The sequence below is a fragment of the Hemitrygon akajei genome, chromosome 3, assembly GCF_048418815.1.
Source record: "Hemitrygon akajei chromosome 3, sHemAka1.3, whole genome shotgun sequence".
In the NCBI taxonomy this organism is placed as follows: domain Eukaryota; kingdom Metazoa; phylum Chordata; class Chondrichthyes; order Myliobatiformes; family Dasyatidae; genus Hemitrygon; species Hemitrygon akajei.
Genome location: NC_133126.1, coordinates 52,110,769 through 52,128,653, shown reverse-complemented (window position 1 = coordinate 52,128,653; position 17,885 = coordinate 52,110,769). Strand labels below are relative to the sequence as shown.

Genomic DNA, 17,885 nt, shown 5'->3' with positions numbered 1-17,885 from the left:
AAGTTTGCAAATAAGACAATCATGGAATCCAATAAGACATGGGAATCCAAATTAAAGAAATATTGCATTTAAAGTATGACATACCAGGAGTATTTACCAGAATTGTCCATAGTGGAAAACATAAATCACATTATACAGGATCACTGTACCTAAGGCAGTCTTCGTAAGCAAGGGACCGAGATTATCTTTATGAGCATTTATCCCTTATCAAATAAATCACTCCCCTGAAGTTGATTTCTTTGTGCAGTTTCATGCAGAGAAGTTACTCTCTCTCTCCTCAAACCAAATAAAGTTCTCCCCCATGTGGTCAAAGTACATAGATAATCCAAAATAAGGATTTTGTTTTTAGAGAATTAAATCCTTTGAAGCTGAGGTGAAAAAGCATACAAGGTGGCCAAACATTGTACTCAATCTGCAAGCATGATGGAGGTGCTTGAAGGGGAAACAATGCTATAGAAAGAGAAAATAACTTTTGGGCACATGGAAACTCTTTAGTTTTCTGCCTGACCAAGTTTCAGGGCCTGATGGGTTCACAATACCTTTGAAAAACATTTCCTTCTTCATTTCTCCATTCAGTTGAGGATAATTAGGCTAAAAACCTACAATAAAATGATTTCTATACTTTCAAAGTGGAAAAGATAATTGCTCAATTTTCCAATTCACATAATTCCATTGATATACAAAGATCACAGAGGTTTAAATACAAATAATGTTAAACTTCCTGATATGTGGAACATGCAAACTCAGTTTACTATTCACCAAGCCACTGTTTCATTTGATAAAGGGAAACCGCACTAAATCCCAACTCCTTGACCTCTAAAATATGTGCGTGTGGGGGGAGGGTGTAAATGGCATGTAAGCAGAATTTGGACTACAAACAGGCCAAGAAAATTAACAATAAAAATTATATAATAATTCAATTATCTGATTCTACTATTTCATAGGAGAAACATCAGTGTGGTTAAAATATTCAGATTTTCTAACAGTTTAAGTACTTTTAAAAACCATCTTGAGACACAAATATTCATTCTACCACTTCATAAAGGAGTAGTTTGTAACATAAAGCATTATTTTTCAACTTGTCATGCAACAGCATAAAACTCAAGAGTTATTTGCAACTTAAATTCTTTTTTGTACTCAAACATTTCACTTCATTGATAAAATAAAATCAATCGTCTAGTTTATTGTAAATTCATAAACAATAGTTGAGTTTTCATCATATTCAGATAAAACAATCTTATATATTGGCCAGTTGATATTATCTTGATAAACATGGGATATTCGTGGTTCAATCCTATAGTTGCTTCAATATTTGACAAAGGAGATTTGATTAAACAGATAGTTGAAACTTTCACTGTTTATATAAAAAAGTAGCTTACTGCAGTAAATAGCAAATAACAAATTTTGGAGACATTTACCACTCCTTTACACTTGTGAAACAGAAAAGCTAAGAGCTATAAAATGATGTTTTCACTCAAGGTCTTATGTACAATAAATTTGGTTTACCAAGTCAAACCAATTATAAGCATATTGCCTTTTCACATTACTCTAAAGCATTCTAATTTTATAACTACTGCATAGAGGTTTTATGGATACATATATTACATTTTATCTGCAACCTTTACACTTACCACCCAAGGCATGTTCAGTCATACTGAGACATAATGATTCCAGTCTGTTGTTTATATCAGGTTCTGTCACTGGCACTTGGAACTCTAAAAGGAAAATTGCCTTTCTATCAGCATTCAAAGATAATTGCAGAATAGAATTACTATTTCAATAATAAATAGTAATTATAATTTCACAATGGTTAAACTGTTAGAAATTACACAGGTCATTTTCAAAAGGATTTTTTAGAAAATCAATTTTGTATTGATCCTTATGAAGTACCATGGTCACAGACCTGCAGTGAGAGAAACATCAACCACCACTTTGCCTTCTTTGTTTGTGATGACAATGATAAAATGAATGAAACCCATCCGCCTACATAAAGTCTGTATCTTCCTATTTTCTGCCCATTACTGTTCAGCCTAAATACCACTTAAATATTGTTAGCATATTTGCTTCATCCACCTCCCATGGCAGCAAACTCCTGGCACATAATGCCATCTGTGTTAAAAAAAAACTTGCCTTGGAAATCTGTAAACTTTCCCTCCTCACCCTAAGCCTATGCCCTCCATCCTATGAAAAAATCATCTACCTACCCTGTCTACGTCTTTCATAATTTTATATATTTCTATCAGGTCACTATATTCAAACTCCAAACTCTTCTTATACTTAACACACTCTAATCCATGCAACATTACAGTGAACCACTTCTATATCCCACCCAAAGCTTTCACATCCTTCCTGCTGTGCGGGGACCTGTATTATACACAATACTCTAAATATGACCTAACCATGTTGCAACATGGCCGTTTAACATTTATACACAATGCCTCAACCAATGATACACCTTTCTTTATTGCCCTATCACCTCTTGCAATACCACTTTCATGGAGCTATGAACATGCACCCCAAGATCTCTCTGTACATCAATGCTCTAAGAATTCATTTATCTGTATCTTTTCCTAAAATGCAACCCCTCTAATTTGTCCAGATTAAACTCCATCCACCATTTTTCCTGCATTATTCCCAATTGATCTATATCCTCCTGGATCCTACAACAACTTTCTTTACTATCACAACTCCATTAATTTTTCATGTCAACAGTGAACACAAATACAACAGCAACATTTTCATCAAGATTATTTATATATGTACACAGGTCCCAGCACTTATGGAATACTACTGATCACAAGCTACCACTCAGAGAAACAACCTCAATCATTACTCTGTTTTCTCTGACTATGTTAGTTTTGTATCCAAGATACCAACCCATCATGGATCCTGGGTAATTTAATTCGCTGAACCAGCCTAGTTAATGGAGTTTGCCGAATGCTTTACTAAATCCACAAATTCTTCATACACATGCTCATAAAAATTCTTATGTCTGCATGTTAATTTGCACCCATCCATTTTACTTGTCATCTTGCTTGCAGAACAACATTGGCAACTGGTTAAGGAACGTGTTAATTTTAAGTACCTTCTTAGTATTCAAAATTGCTCCATAGGCTTGTCCATTCCAAACTTTATTTCATCCTATAAACCTGAGATATTTGGACTTCTTCAATTATTGCCTCAAGGTCACCTCTGAACTTAATTGCACACCATAGCACAGTGCCTTCCTGTAACTGACAAGATTCTATCCTGCAAAATAACCTTTCTTAACCTTAAGTTGCTATCATAGTCAGAGATTTCAATCAAGCTTGTTTGAAGAAATCCCTGTCCAATTATAATCACCATATAATCTGTAGCACCAGACGTCCCAACACACTAGACCACTGTTATGCTAAGATAAGGGATGCATGGACTGCATTTCAGGAAATCTAATCACTTGGCTGTCCTTCCCCCACCTGTATAAAGGCAGTGGCTGAAGAGCAAAGCTCCAGAGATTAACAAGAGTTGATGGACTGGGCTGTGTTCGAGCATTCGTCTTTGAATCTGAACAAATACACCATGGTTGTTACAGATTTTATAAAACAGTTGTAGACAAATGCATCCCTACAAAATCATTCAGAGACTTCTCCAACCAGAAGCCCGATGAACCATGAGATTAACCCTTGCTTTACTGATTTTACACTTATGACTGTGTGGCTAAGCACAGCTCTAATGCCATATTCAAGTTTGCTGATTACACTACTGCTGTTGGCCGAATCAAAGGTGGTGAGAAATCAGCATAAAGGAGACAGTCTGAAAATGTGGCTGAGTGGTGTCACAACAACAACCACCTCCTACTCAATGTCAGCAAGACCAAGGAGATGATTACTGATTTCAGGAAGAGGAAACCAGAGCTCCACGAGTCAGTTCTCATCAGGGGATTAGAGCTGGAGAGGGTCAGCAACTTTAAATTCTATGGTGTTATTTCGGAGGACCTGTCCTGAGCCTAGTAAGCAAGCGCAATTATGAAGAAAGCACAACAGTGCCTCTACTTCCTCAGGAGTTTACAAAGATTTGGCATGACATCTAAAACTGAAAAATTTCTATGGATGTGTGATGGAAAGAATATTGACTGGCTGTATCACAGCCTAGTATGGAAACACCAATGCCCTTGAATGGAAAATCCTACAAAAAGTAGTTGATATGGCCCACTGCATCACGGGTAAAGCCCTCTCCACAACTCAGTACATTTACACAGGTCGTTATTGCAGGAAAGCAACATCCATCTTCAAGGACCTTCACCACTCAGGTATGCTCTCTTTTCACTGTTGCCATCAAGGTGGTGGTACAGGAGCCTCAGGTCATAACACCACCAGATTCAGGAACAGTTATTATTCCTCAACTATCAGGCTCTTGAATGAAAGGAGATAATTTCACTCGCCCCATTACTGTAATACTCCTACAACCTATGTACTCATTTTCAAGGACTCTTCATCTGCTGTTCTCTATATTTATTATTTATTTATTATCATTATATCATCCTTTTTGTATTTGCACAATTTGTAGTCTTGTGTACTCTGGTTGAAACCCCAAGTTGGTACAGTCTTTCACGGAGTCTATTATGGTTTCAATTATGGAGTTATTGAGTATGCCCAAAAGAAAATGAATCTCAAGGTTATATATAGTGATATATATGTACTTTAATAATAAATTTTACTTTGAACTTTGAACCATTCAAAAAGCAAATTCACGTAAATTGAAGTCCTTTGGTCTTTGAAGCAGAAGATTGCAATCTCAAGTCTCACTTGACAAGCATCAAGATGGTGCCTGCAAACAACATTCTTTGGGTTGACATCTTCTGCATAGATCATGAAACCATCTTTATCACTTATTTTATGTCTTTTACATTTGTTTCTTGTCTTGAATGTGATTCTGGAATTGTTGAAGCTTGTGTTTTGGTGTTTGGAGATTGTTGGAGTAGCAGACAGCGTGAACAAATCTCATCACTGCAAGATACATGTGAGCTGATGTTTGATCCCCATTTAGCCAATTAAAGCAACAAGGTCAATTGAAACATCAAGGCAAACACAGAAGTTTGGAGATCTTTTGGAGGTTCCAGTGTTCTGCAGTCTCCAAGAGGATTCTGGGAAGCAGAGGCAGCGTATGCAAACCTCGTAGCAGGCAGGCTGCAAGACAGGCCACAACCTCCATTTCACCGATTAGAGCTCCAATTGTTCACTGATTGAAGTGATGAGAAGACTGAAGCATAAAAGCAAGTGCAGAGGGCGAGTGCTGACTGCTTGCCTTTTGATCGGTTGCTCTGTACCAGAAAGGGGAGAGTCTTTCGCTGTGGAAAGTGCTGTCCAGGTTTGTTCTGCATTTTGGATTGGACTTTGGACTTAGACATTTTTTCAGTCTTATAGTTTTTATATTCTGTGTTTTATTTGCCTGATCTCCTCATTTTTTCATGTGTGGGGAGGGGGATTTGAAGGTTGATGTGCCTGATCTGTTTTGTTCATTTTTTTTTGTGCTGGAGTAGGGTTTTGGGGGTCGATGTGTCTAATCCGTTTTGCTTGGTTTTTGTGTGGGAGAAGGGATTTATGGGTTGATGGGCCTGATTTGTTTTTGTTTTTTTGCAGGGAGTGGGATTTGGGGGTTGATGATTGTGCTGCCTTTCTTTTCTTTCTAGGTTTCAAGGCTACGTGGAGAACTGAAGAATTTTGGAGTTGTATACTTTGATAATAAATGAACCTTTTGAAAGTAAGATGACTTGAGGAGTTTGGATATGAACTAAAAAGGACATCATGAAGTGGGATTTTTTGTTATTACAGATGTCAGTGCAATATTACATAAAAGTGTTTTCTCATGAAACTTTAAATACAATCGACCCTCCTTATCCGCGAATTCAACCAACCGCGAATCGCGAAAACCAGCACTTGTTGTTTGAGCATGTACAGACTTTTTTCCTGTCATTATTTCCTAAACAATGCAGTATAACAACTATTTTACATAGTATTTACATTGTATTAGGTATTATAAGTAATCTAGAGATGATTTAAAGTATACGGGAGGACGTGCGTGGGCTATTGTGGATCAGGATTGAAAAAAAACTGGAAGTTCTCTTACTAATTAAGTTGGAACAGGTACATCCGGTATTATTTAGTGTCAGTTAGTCAAATGTTTGCAATCGTATAAAGTATTTATTTTACCTTTCTATGCATATAAAACACTTAAGAACGTATGTTTCAGCGCCAGGCTCGGGAAGTTCCCGAGTTCGATCTAGTGACAGATTGCTATGGAGTGCGCTCTCCACCGTGCCGGGTTGACGAAGAGGATCAAAAACCCAAAACCCAATAATTAAACCACTGCGTTGCTTAGTAATAATTGTAGCTTTCAATCGGGGCACAGCCTTTCTCACTTTATCCTTTAAAATTGTACCGATCGTTGACCGATGTAGCCTAACGCTTTTCCAAAAACTGATGGCGTTTCACCTCTTTCTGATCACTTCATTATTTTCACTTTATTTTCAATCGTTATCGTGATTATTTTCGTGAACAGAAACACTGCAGATTCATATCTCTGCCGCTGGGTCCTAATGTCTGCCGCACTGAGACAGGTTGAATAAGGGACCTGAGCATCCGCGAATTTTGGTATCTGTGAGGGGTCCCGGAACCAATCCCTCGCAGATAAGGAGAGCCGACTGTATACAGTGCCGATAAAAATTATTCATCCCCCCCCCGGAAGTTTTTATGTTTATTGTTTTACAACATTGAATCACAGTGGATTTAATTTGGCTTTTTTTTGCCACTAATCAACATAAAAAGACTCTTTCATGTCAAAGTGAAAACAGATCTCTACAAAGTGATCTAAATTATATAAAACACAAAATAATTAATTGCACAAGTGTTCACTCACTTCAGGTCAGTATCTAGTAGATACACATTTGGCAGCAATTACAGCCTCGAGACTGTGTGGATAGGTCTCCATCAGCTTTGCACTTCTGAACACTGCAATTTATCCAAATTTTTCTTCATAAAACTGCTTAAGCTCTGTCAGATTGCATGGGGATCATGAGTGAAGAGCCCTTTTCAAGTCCAGCCACAAATTCTCAATTGGATTGAGGTCTGAATTCTGACTTGGCCACTCCAGGACATTAACTTTGTTCTTTTTAAGCCATTCCTGCGTAGCTTTGTCTTTATGCTTGGGGTTATTGTCTTGCTGGAAATAAATCTCCTCCAAAGTTACAGTTCTCTTGCAGACTGCATCAGAGTTTCCTCCAGGATTTCACTGTGTTTTGCTGCATTCATTTTACCCTCTACCTTTACAAGCCTTTCATGGCCTGCTGCAGTGAAGCATCCCCATGGTAGTAGGATAGTGTGTTTTTCATGTTGTGTGGTGTTTGGCTTACACCAAATAACATTTAGTCTGATAGCCAAAACCTTCTTCCATCTGACTTCAGAGTCTCCCACATAGCTTCTGGCAAATTCTTGCTGAGATTTCATGTAAGTTTTTTCTCCAACAGTGGTTTTCTCTTTGCCACTCTCCTATAAACCTGTGACTGGTGAAGCATCCGGGCCAAAGTTGCTATATACGCAGTCTCTCCCATCTCAGCCACCGAAGCTTGTAACTCCTCCAGAGTTGTCATGTCTCTCATGGTGGCCTCCCTCACTGGACCCCTTCTTGCACGGTCACTCAGGTTTTGAGGACAGCCTGCTCTAGGCAGATTTACAGCTGTACCATATTCTTCCCATTTCTTGATGATTGACTTAACTGTACTTCAAGGGATATTCAGTGACTTGGAAATGTTCTTGTATCCACTTCCTGACTTATGCTTTTCAATAGCCTTTTCGTGGAGTTGCTTGGAGTGTTCTTTTGTCTTCATGGTGTAGTTTTTGCCAGGATACTGATTCACCAGCAGTTGGGACCTTCCAGATACAGGCATATTGATACTACAATCAACTGAAACACCTTGACTGTAAAAAGGTCTCCATCTCTATTTAACTAATTATGTGTCTTCTAAAACCAACTGGCTACACCAGTGATGATTTACTGTGTCATATTGGGGGGCGGGGGGGGGGGGGTGAATACTCATGCAATCAATTATTTTGTATTTTATATTTGTAATTAATTTAGATCACTTTGTAGAGATCTGTTTTCACTTTGACCTGAAAGTCTTCTTCTGTTGATCACTGTCAAAAAAATCCACTGTGATTCAATTTTGTAAAACAAGAAAACATGAAAACTTCTAGGGGGGGGGGTGAATACTTTATATAGGCACTGTATTTTTTTAGTTCATACCCTCTAATTACCAACTTTCCAACAAGTGAAACTACGTATCAAAAACCCTCAGGTCCACACATTTCAGCTAGCTGTCAGACAAAACTTTCTTTTTCGAGTGTAAATAATGAAATTCTAATGGCAACATAAATTGGAAATGTTTTGCCTTAGTAAAAATCATTCCTCTTATGAAGCTGCAGACTACTGTAAAATATATCAAAATCTTATTTGCAATTATTGTATATTTTGATGGAAACATATTTAAGCAGCTTTCTATAATTTTCTACTTACTCTACACACAAATTTTAGAAAGTGACAATCTATAAGCATTTACCGCTCAGAGGAAATATCTATTACATAGCATACTATTCAGATACGAATAATAAACCTATTTAACATCTAACACTAGCATACCTTCCGTGATGCATGTGGTATACGACAGTATTTTAAAAGGGTACTTTGTTTTAGATGGACACAATAACATTTCAGCCGTACATCAAGCCAATGCTACAATGCTAACTAAAGATCTGATGCAGTCACCCTGTTATTTATAGATACAGATTCCACTAGCGATGCCTGCTGCTTAATCAATTTAGCAATCTGAATAACATCATACATTTTTCTTTGTACAGCCATAGTTGATTTGCGTCTGCATATTCTGGCCTTCAGCCAACCAGTCACTGCGGATGCTGGCCTTGCAGGGTAGAATTATCTTCACAATTTCAAAGGAATGCACAGTCACAATTGAGGAATAATATTTTCCAAGAGTATTTAAGAGCTGATGCTAAGTTTTACCCACCTAATTAAAGACATTGACTTATGTTTCTCTTCGACTCACCTTGCTGCTGAAACATCAACATGGTTTGTGGTGATGTGTGAACAGGCAGTGAGCGTGTACGTTGGACAGAACTATGAGTTCGGCTTGGCATACTATTACTTCCTCCAGGGTTAGCAAACCAAAGGTTCTGTGAAAGCATAACCATACATGTACCAAAATAATTTTAAACATGCCATTTCTAATATATGAAAACCAAATTAATTACATATCACTAAGTTCTTACCATGCTGGCAGTAAAAACTGCCAAAGAAATTACCATTCTTATAAGCTCCATTCATTACATCCAGACTTTCTGAATGAATCCTTTGTACACTGCACTGTATACAACATTCTGGGGATTTCCCATTATCAGAAGATTCAGTTATCTGTATATTTTCATCAAGCATTTCTCAGCACCAAGGTGGGGAAAAGCCTCAGTGGGTCTTTAAAACAAAAATCAGCCAAATTACTGATATCAGAAAATAGAGAAAATGATTTAATCTAGAAGAGAGTTTTTGGCACATTGGCCTTCATAAATAAAATTACTGAGTACATGAGTTGAGATGTTTTGTTGAAGATGTACAAGACATTGGTGAGCCCCAATTTGGAGTATTGTGTCTAGTTCTGGTTACCTGCCTTCAGGAAAGATATCAGTAAGATTGTTAGAGCGCAAAGAAAATTTACAAGGATGATGCCAAGACCTAGGGACCTGAGTTGTAGGGAAAGGTTGAATTTTGCATAGAATTTTGCATTCTTCTATGCATAGAAGAGCATAGAAGAATGAGGGGAGATTTGATAAAGGTATATAGAATTTTGGGGGACATATATAGGGTAAATGCAAGCAGGCTTTTTCCACTGAGGTTGGGTGAGACTAGAACTAGAGGTCATGGGTTAAGGGTGAAATGTTTAAGGGGAACATGGGGGGAACTTTTTCACTCACGTTGGTAAAAGGGTGGAATGAGCTGCCAGTGAGAGATGGTGGATGCGAGTTCGATTTCAACATTTAAGAGAAATTTGGATAGGTGCACGAATGGGAGGAGTAGGGAAGGCTATGGTCCAGGTGCTGGTCAAAGGAAGTAGGGCAAATCAATAGTTTGGCATGGACTAGATGAGCCAAATGGCCTGTTTCTGTGCTGTGTTATTTTATGACTCTATAATTTGTAAATCTATTTAAGCTGATAAATTTAACATTATTGTGTGCACAGTACCTTCTTGGTAAAAACGAAGACTTCAACAAACCTGCCTTCCTTGTTTTAATATGGCTGGATTGCTTGTTGCACTGCGCTGTGGAGTACCCATGAGTCCACTTGGACCCACAAGACCCAGACGAGCAGTGGGTAGATTTCGAGGGGGCATCTGGAATTGACGTTGAGTTCGTCTACCCATTCCTCCACCCACAGATCCAGCTGCTGGTAGGGAGTTGGACTGACTGAAGCCCCAGCTGTGGAAGGAGAAAAAGATTTTAATGAAACAAAATTATATTTAAGCCCAATCAACTATTCCACAAACAACTGATAGGGATACATTTATGCATGAGATATACATTTCTGTGTGCAATTTATCTCTATTTGATGTTTAAAACTGTACAACTAACAATTGGTGAATTAACAATGACTATAGCCATTTTCACAAAATATTGTGTTTCATTTAATAATTTTGCAGATGTCTGAATCTCATTGACAGCATTTACCAACTACAGCATCTATGTAGGAAAGGAAAGGTAATGGCACCATTGACCAACGGCAACATTTTTCAGACAGCTCACAAAACTATTACATACTTTAGTGTAGAGGTCACCAACCTTTTTAAGCCCAAGATCCCCTACCTCAGCCTTAGTGAAAGGCAAGATCGACCTCAGATTGATCAGTTACACGCATGCGCACCGGGGCAGAAAAGACCGGAAGGAAAACCCCGCAACCCGGAAGTAGAAATAATGTATAAACACCAGGGGTACCCACCCTTTTTTGCACTGCAGACCAGCCGACGGAGGGTTGTTAAACACGACCGGCATACAGCGATACTCGAAACAGGTTCCTTATGTCCAGTCTATTCTGCAATTTATTTTTCGCGGCTCTCAGCACTTAGCTTCTGTCCTGCTTGCTCACGTTTTTTCAACTCACAAAACTCAACGGGTTTGTCTTTAAGTGCAGGGTGCTTAGACTCAAGGTACCGAAGCAGGTTTGAGGGCTTTATTGCCTCATTAGACAGTCCCCAGGCCCGAACTCCAGCCTCCCGCCTGCCCGCCGCCTTAGCCAGGTGCGGCTGGTCATGGGTGGGGTGAGAGAACGAAGTAAGGGTCGGAAGTCCCCATACCAGGGCCGTGGCAGTCGCAGTCCAGACAGAGCGACCGACCGAGCGAGGAGTGCGACAGTGTCCGCCCCCCCCCCCCCCCCGTGGGATCTATCGGCCGACAAAAGTTTGTTTCAGCAGATCGCAGCGAGGTAGCTGCTCTGCTACTTACCAAACCCTGAGCCCGAATTAGGTGTCTGCGAATATTTTAGCACCATGTTCCCCATGAACATTCAGTGTGCTAAACAGGTTCAGAGGTGGCGCCCATCTGTCCGTGCTCTGGGCCAGTAGCATCGGCAGTTCTCGCCAGCTGCGCTCTGGGCCAGTAGCATAGGCGGTTCTCACCAGCTGCGCTCTGAGCCAGTAGCATAGGCGGTTCTCGCCAGCTGCGCTCCAGACCAGTAGCATCGGCGGTTCTCGCCAGCTGCGCTCCGGGCCAGTAGCATCGGCGGTTCTCGCCAGCTGCGCTCTGGGCCAATAGCATCGGCTGTTCTCACTGGCTGCGCTCTGGGCCAGTAGCATCAGCGGTTCTCGCCAGCTGGGCTCTAGGCCAGTAGCATCGGCGGTTCTCACCGGCTGCGCTCTGGGCCAGTAACATCAGCGGTTCTCACCGGCTGTGCTCCAGACCAGTAGCATCGGCTGTTCTCGCTGGCCACACGAGGCGAACACTGACGCGAGGGTATCACTGCGTTTAGGTGACTGATGACTTCGCGTGGGTTCAAGTTCAACAGTGGGCTGATAGGGAATGAGGAAAGGTGCAGCTGACTCATATCGTTTCCTCGTGGCCCGGTGGTTGATGACCACTGAAGTACACTGTGTAGTGCGGGGGAGCTACACGCATATGCACTGGGCAGAAAGAAAGGAACTAAAACCCCGAAACCCGGAAACAATCTCTCAACAATATTTGTATATTTATTTTTCATTTTTTTCAGGATCTACTGGGAAAGTCTCAAAGATTGACCAGTCGGTCGCGATCGACGGGTTAGCGACCACTACTTTAGTGGATATACTTACTCGAATTGTGATCACTGCAGTCTGCAGCTTGTAAGTAATTTTTCTTTTAAGGATGTACTTTTGAACCAACTAAACCATCTGGCGTTTTTGCAATCTCCTGGGGGATTCAGTGAACTAGAGTCTCAAGAATGTAGGTATAGCCAGAGCAGCCATCCTCAGGGTGGGTGCTGCATCGAGGACTGATAGCCAAATCCGAACCTATGGTCAGCTTCATCACTCCACACCGATTAAGCATTGAGCAAGATTAAAATCATCCAGGACGAGAGCGGAAACCAACAGGTGTTCAGAGACAACTGCCTGTGTTTGACCAGAATCCTTGTCTTCTTGCTACTACTGTCAGGCAGGAGGTACAGGAATCTTGGGTCCCACATCACTAAATTCAGGAGCAGTTGTTTAACTGTAGCCATTGGGCTCCTGGACAGGCTTCACTCACCTCAGCTGTAGACATACTTCTGGGGATTCTGCAGAGTTCATGTTCCATGTGTTTTTGTTTTTATAAAAGCTATTTGTGTGATTTGTCCTCTTTTGCAAACTGGACATGTGGCAGTCTTCTTGTGTGTTTTCAGTGAATTCTAAATTATTTTATAAGTGCCTGCATAAAGATTAATCTCAAGGTTGTATATGATGTACATACATAAATACATTTGAACTTTGAGCTGGGAAACAATCCTACTATGAATGGAAGTTTGGCAAGACTGCATATAAAGAAAAGGATAGTTTAATCCTAGGCTGAGCATGGTGGGACAAATATTCTGAGTTGCATATATTTCAATTCAAGAAGCATTGTAGGTAATACAGATGAACTTAAGAGCATGGGCAAGTATGTGGAATTGCGATGCTGTAGCCTTAGTCAGACTTGGCTGTTGGAGAAGTAGGAATGGCAGCTCAATGTTCCAGGGCCCTGATAATTTAGACATGATAGAGGGGAAGGTATTAAAGGAAGGGGTTGCATTGCTAGTCACTAATTTGGGCTCAACATTACCATGATTTCAAGTCAAGTCCCTTTTATTGTCATTTCAACCATAACTGCTGGTACAGTACACAGTAAAAATGAAACAACGTTCCTCCAGGACCATGGTGCTACATGAAACAACACAAATCTACATTAGACTTCAGACCTACATGGGACTACATAAAGTGCACAAAACAGTACAATAATTAATAAACAAGACAATAGGCATAGTAAAGGGCAAATTACAATATAATAATAAATGATGTAAATGTTTTAGCAGGAACTGAGAAAGAAATGAGCAAAAGTTGCAAGGGGAGGGGAGTGTGTGTGTGTGTTTGTATCTATATAAGTAAGTTGGTCTCAGACTAGACTCTGGGAATTGAGGAGTCTAATTGCTCGGAGGAAGAAATTATTACACAGTCTGGTCATGAGAGCCGGAATGCTTCGCTGCCTTTTGCCAGATGGCAGGAGGGAGAAGAGTTTGTATGAGGGGTGCGTGGGGTTCTTCACAATGCTGTTAGCTTTGCGGATGCAGCGTATGGTGTAAATATCTGTAATGGCGGAAAGAGAGATCCCAATGATCCCTTCAGCTGACCTGTGGCTGCAAAGTTAGAATATGGATTTACAACAGGGTGCTCCACATTCATAGAAACATAGAAAACCTTCAGCACAATACATGCCCTTCAGCCCACAAAGCTGTGCCAAACACGTCCTTACCTTATCTGTGCACCAAATGCATTATTCAATGTATTTGGTGCACAGATTTCCTTCCAGAAATTGATGGACTATTATAAAAAGGGGAGAGGGATTCTTTGAAGTGGACACACACCTACGATAAATTTTTACATATTGCTCTCTAATAATAAATACAAACAGTATTTACCTTTTGTTTATTAATACCAAACCAATAGGGCAAAACTATGAGAAAATATAGAGTACATATCCAGAACATTTGAGAAAGATTGAATTTTAAGTCATGTTACATTTTCAGAAAGAACAATTTACTGTAGATATTTGACTACCGTAAATTCCGGTGTATAAGCCGAGAATTTAGCCTTAAATTTTGGTGCCAACTTTGGAAAAATGAACACACAGAAGACAGGTCATATTTATTGGCTGTTTTTGAGTCAAATTGGTTCCACTGTTGATGCACAAATACTTTGATTTGTTTAAACTCACATCTTGTGGCAGAAGCACGGACATCAAACCACCGGGGATGACTGCAATGTCCGTATTTTCAGCTTTCAATGCTGCTTTTGTCTCACCTGACAAGTGCGCTTTGAACATATCCCAGACAAGTAGCAACTTTTCTTTCCTGACACCTTTGGGAAGTCGACGCCACACCTCTTTAACCCACTTCAAGCAACCCGCTTCATCCACCCAGCAGCGTTCTTGAACGTAAACAACACCCTGCGGGAATTTCCTGAGCACTCTTTGTTTTCTGGCTCAACACAAGATCACGTCTATTCATAAATCGGGTGAACCAACTTTGTGCAGCTTTGAAATTTTCACTGACCTCACTGTGTTTTTCATCCCATTTCAACGCTTGAACTCAAATCATTTCTCTGGTAACAATGCATCCAGACGATCGTTGGTGATTCACCCACTCTAAAACTTTTTCTTCCAGTTCTGGCCACTGGTATGTTTTCCTGCAGTTTGCACATTTCGTCTTTGGCATTTCCCTCAGCGTGTTCTCTGCCTTTCTCCACTCTCTCACTCTCTCTCATTTACACTAAACTTCTTAGCAGCTGCAGAATTACTCGTTCCTTTAGCAAAATCAACAACCTTCAGCTTGAAGCCAGCATCATATTGCATTTATTTTCATCTTTTGTACATGGTGGTCACAAACTCAATACTGAGTACACGTACTGATCCCGCCACCCCGTATTATGTTTTAATGAGATTACGATGGGCGCTAAATGGTTTCAGTGGGGTTACATTTCCATTGGAAATCTAACCCAAAATTTCTCTCCCTGATTTATTTATTAAGAATTCACCCATAACACTCTACAATGTGTAGGCCTATTTTCTTAGCAGGTACTAGTTCACAAAATTTCCAGGGTCCAGATCCGGCAAAGCTGAGATCTCCGGCATGTGAGATCTTGTGATCGTTTCTGGTTAAATCAAAAACCTCTACAAAAGGGGTCGGCTTATACAAAGGTAACATGAAAATGTCACCTTTTTAACCTTGAAATTGGGGGGTCAGCTTATATCCCGGAACATACGGTACATTTGACTTAACCTCAACATAGCCCCACAGAAATGCTGTAGTTATGAAAATCAATCAATACAGTGGTACCGTATTTAAACTGAGTTCCACTCCTAGATGTGCACATTTCCCAAAAAGTCAGCCTGTTTAAAGACTAATTGAATTTATATTTTGCACATATTTCAATCTAAATATCAATGATCTTAAGTTTATCAAACAAGGTTTTAGTAATCCATTACAAAAACAGCGAGTAGCACAGTGATCTGAAAAGAATTCAGGCTAAGTTTAAGATGAGATAATTTATCTCGAAGGAAATTATTTTCATTCATTCATTCATATTAGTTCAGTACATATGAGTAGGAATCTAAATGTTGTTTTGAGAAAGGTCAACTAATAATTACACTGCATATTACTATAATTTACAATTATATTTCACGATAATAATGTTTGGTTAATGCCCTACTTGTAGCGTATGACAAATGTTAAAACCAGGATATTGTTCAATAAAGTTATAGCTTTAAAAATCTGTTGTCCTGAGTTACTTTTAAATTAGTAATAAACTTATGTACAATAGATTATGCTACAATGGAAAAAGTGAAATGTACCCTAATTAAGAGATTGCAATGCCATGACAATAATTGATTTTAAATTCTTGACTGATTCACCAATTATTTTTTATATGCAGGTACATCCCAGTTTACAACTGCCCAACTTATGAGTAACCCATATGTGCAAGTAAGCATCTGGAAAACCGGGGATATGCTCTAGGTTTTCAATGTTTCTATGAATGTGGAATGCCCTGTGTGGCCGCAGGCATCTTCTCCATTTGGGAGTGTAGCTTATAGCTGCATTAATGACTTACAAACAGTTTGTGTTATGAACAGTTCACAAAAATGGAAGTCTGCCATAACTTTGGGATGACCTGTCTGACAAGAAATCCATTTGACTGTCTCCAACTGCCCTCAGAGTTGTTGGTATTTCATAACCCTTGAAACACAGTAGACCTTCGGAGAAGATACTCTCATAATTTTAATGGGTTGGGTATTATTCAATTTAGATGTGGTGATGAAGGGATATAAAATAATTCCAAATGAAGATGGTGTGCAACTTAGAGGAAAGCATATGAGTTGTGATTTTTTTTTCATGCGATCATTGTTTTTGTCCTTGGTAAAATGAGACATTTGAGTTTATTGTCAGAGAAGCAAAGATCAGTAATTACCATGCTTTTTGTAAATACATGCTGCAGCTACAGAACATCATTGGTGAAGAGAAGAACATTTAGGGTCCTGGATGTGTGCCTATAGATGAGGTGTTTTATCTTAGATGTTGCAGAGTTTCTTGAACTCTTTTGGAACTACATTTATCCAGACAAGTGGAGAATGTTCAACATGTATCTGATTTTGTCTTAACAACATGAGTGTTTCAGGATGGCAAGATACCCAGTGCAGTCAGTGTGGTTTGTTAAGCTGTGCATTTCCTCTTGGGTGTTGATAATGGGAGACACAGCCATGGCATTGCCATTGAATGTCAAAGATAGATATTAGACATACTTTTGTGGTTGGTGGTCATTGTTTCACAATTCTGGGAAACAAATCTCCACTTCTGACTTTTCAGCCCACCATGTCTATACTAGATATATATCTACACAGTTGGCCTTCCTTATCCGTGGGGGATTGGTTCCGGGATCTCCCGCGGATACCAAAAATCGCGGATGCTCAACTTCCTTATTTAACCTGACCCAGTGCGGTGGTCTTTAGGACCCAGCAGAACCCCAGACTTTATTTAACATATCTCAGTGCGGTGGACATTAGGACCGGGCGCAGCTCTGAATTCGCTATGTTTCTGTTCACGAAAATAATCACGATCACGATTGAAAATCAGGTGGAAGTAAAAAAGTGATCAGAAAGAGGTGAAATGCCATTGGTCATTGGAAAAGTGTTAGGCTACAGCCGGTCAACAATCGGAACAATTTTAATGGAGCATGTGAAGGGCCCTGCCCCGATGAAAGCTACAATTATTACTAAGCAACGCAGTGATTTAATTATTGAAATACTTATGTTTCTTAAGTGTTTTATATGCATAGAAAGGTAAAATATGTACAATATACTAATAAAAACGTTTGACTAACTGACGCTAAATAATACCGGATGTGCCTGTTCCGACTTCAAATCCGACTTAAAGACAGGCTCAGGAACGGAACTCATTCATAACCTGGAGACTGCCTGTACTTTTAAATCATCTCTAGATTACTTATAATACCTAATACAATGTAAATTCTATCTAAACAGTTGTTATACTGCATTGTTTAGGGAATAATGACAAGAAAAAAAAGTCTGTACTTGCTCAAA

General features: G+C 39.6%; 1 protein-coding gene across 6 annotated transcripts in view; it reads right to left on the bottom strand.

Moving 5' to 3' along the window:
- The window catches only part of samd4a (sterile alpha motif domain containing 4A), a 237,053-nt gene that overhangs the window by 56,457 nt on the left and 162,711 nt on the right, over positions 1–17,885 (bottom strand). For all 6 annotated transcript variants that reach the window (XM_073039876.1, XM_073039878.1, XM_073039880.1 and 3 more), the window contains 3 exons: positions 10,313–10,514; positions 9,095–9,221; positions 1,632–1,715 (listed from right to left, as the gene is read on the bottom strand). In XM_073039876.1, the coding sequence (XP_072895977.1) occupies positions 1,632–1,715; positions 9,095–9,221; positions 10,313–10,514 (413 nt within the window). The remainder of the gene's footprint in view (positions 1–1,631; positions 1,716–9,094; positions 9,222–10,312; positions 10,515–17,885) is intronic.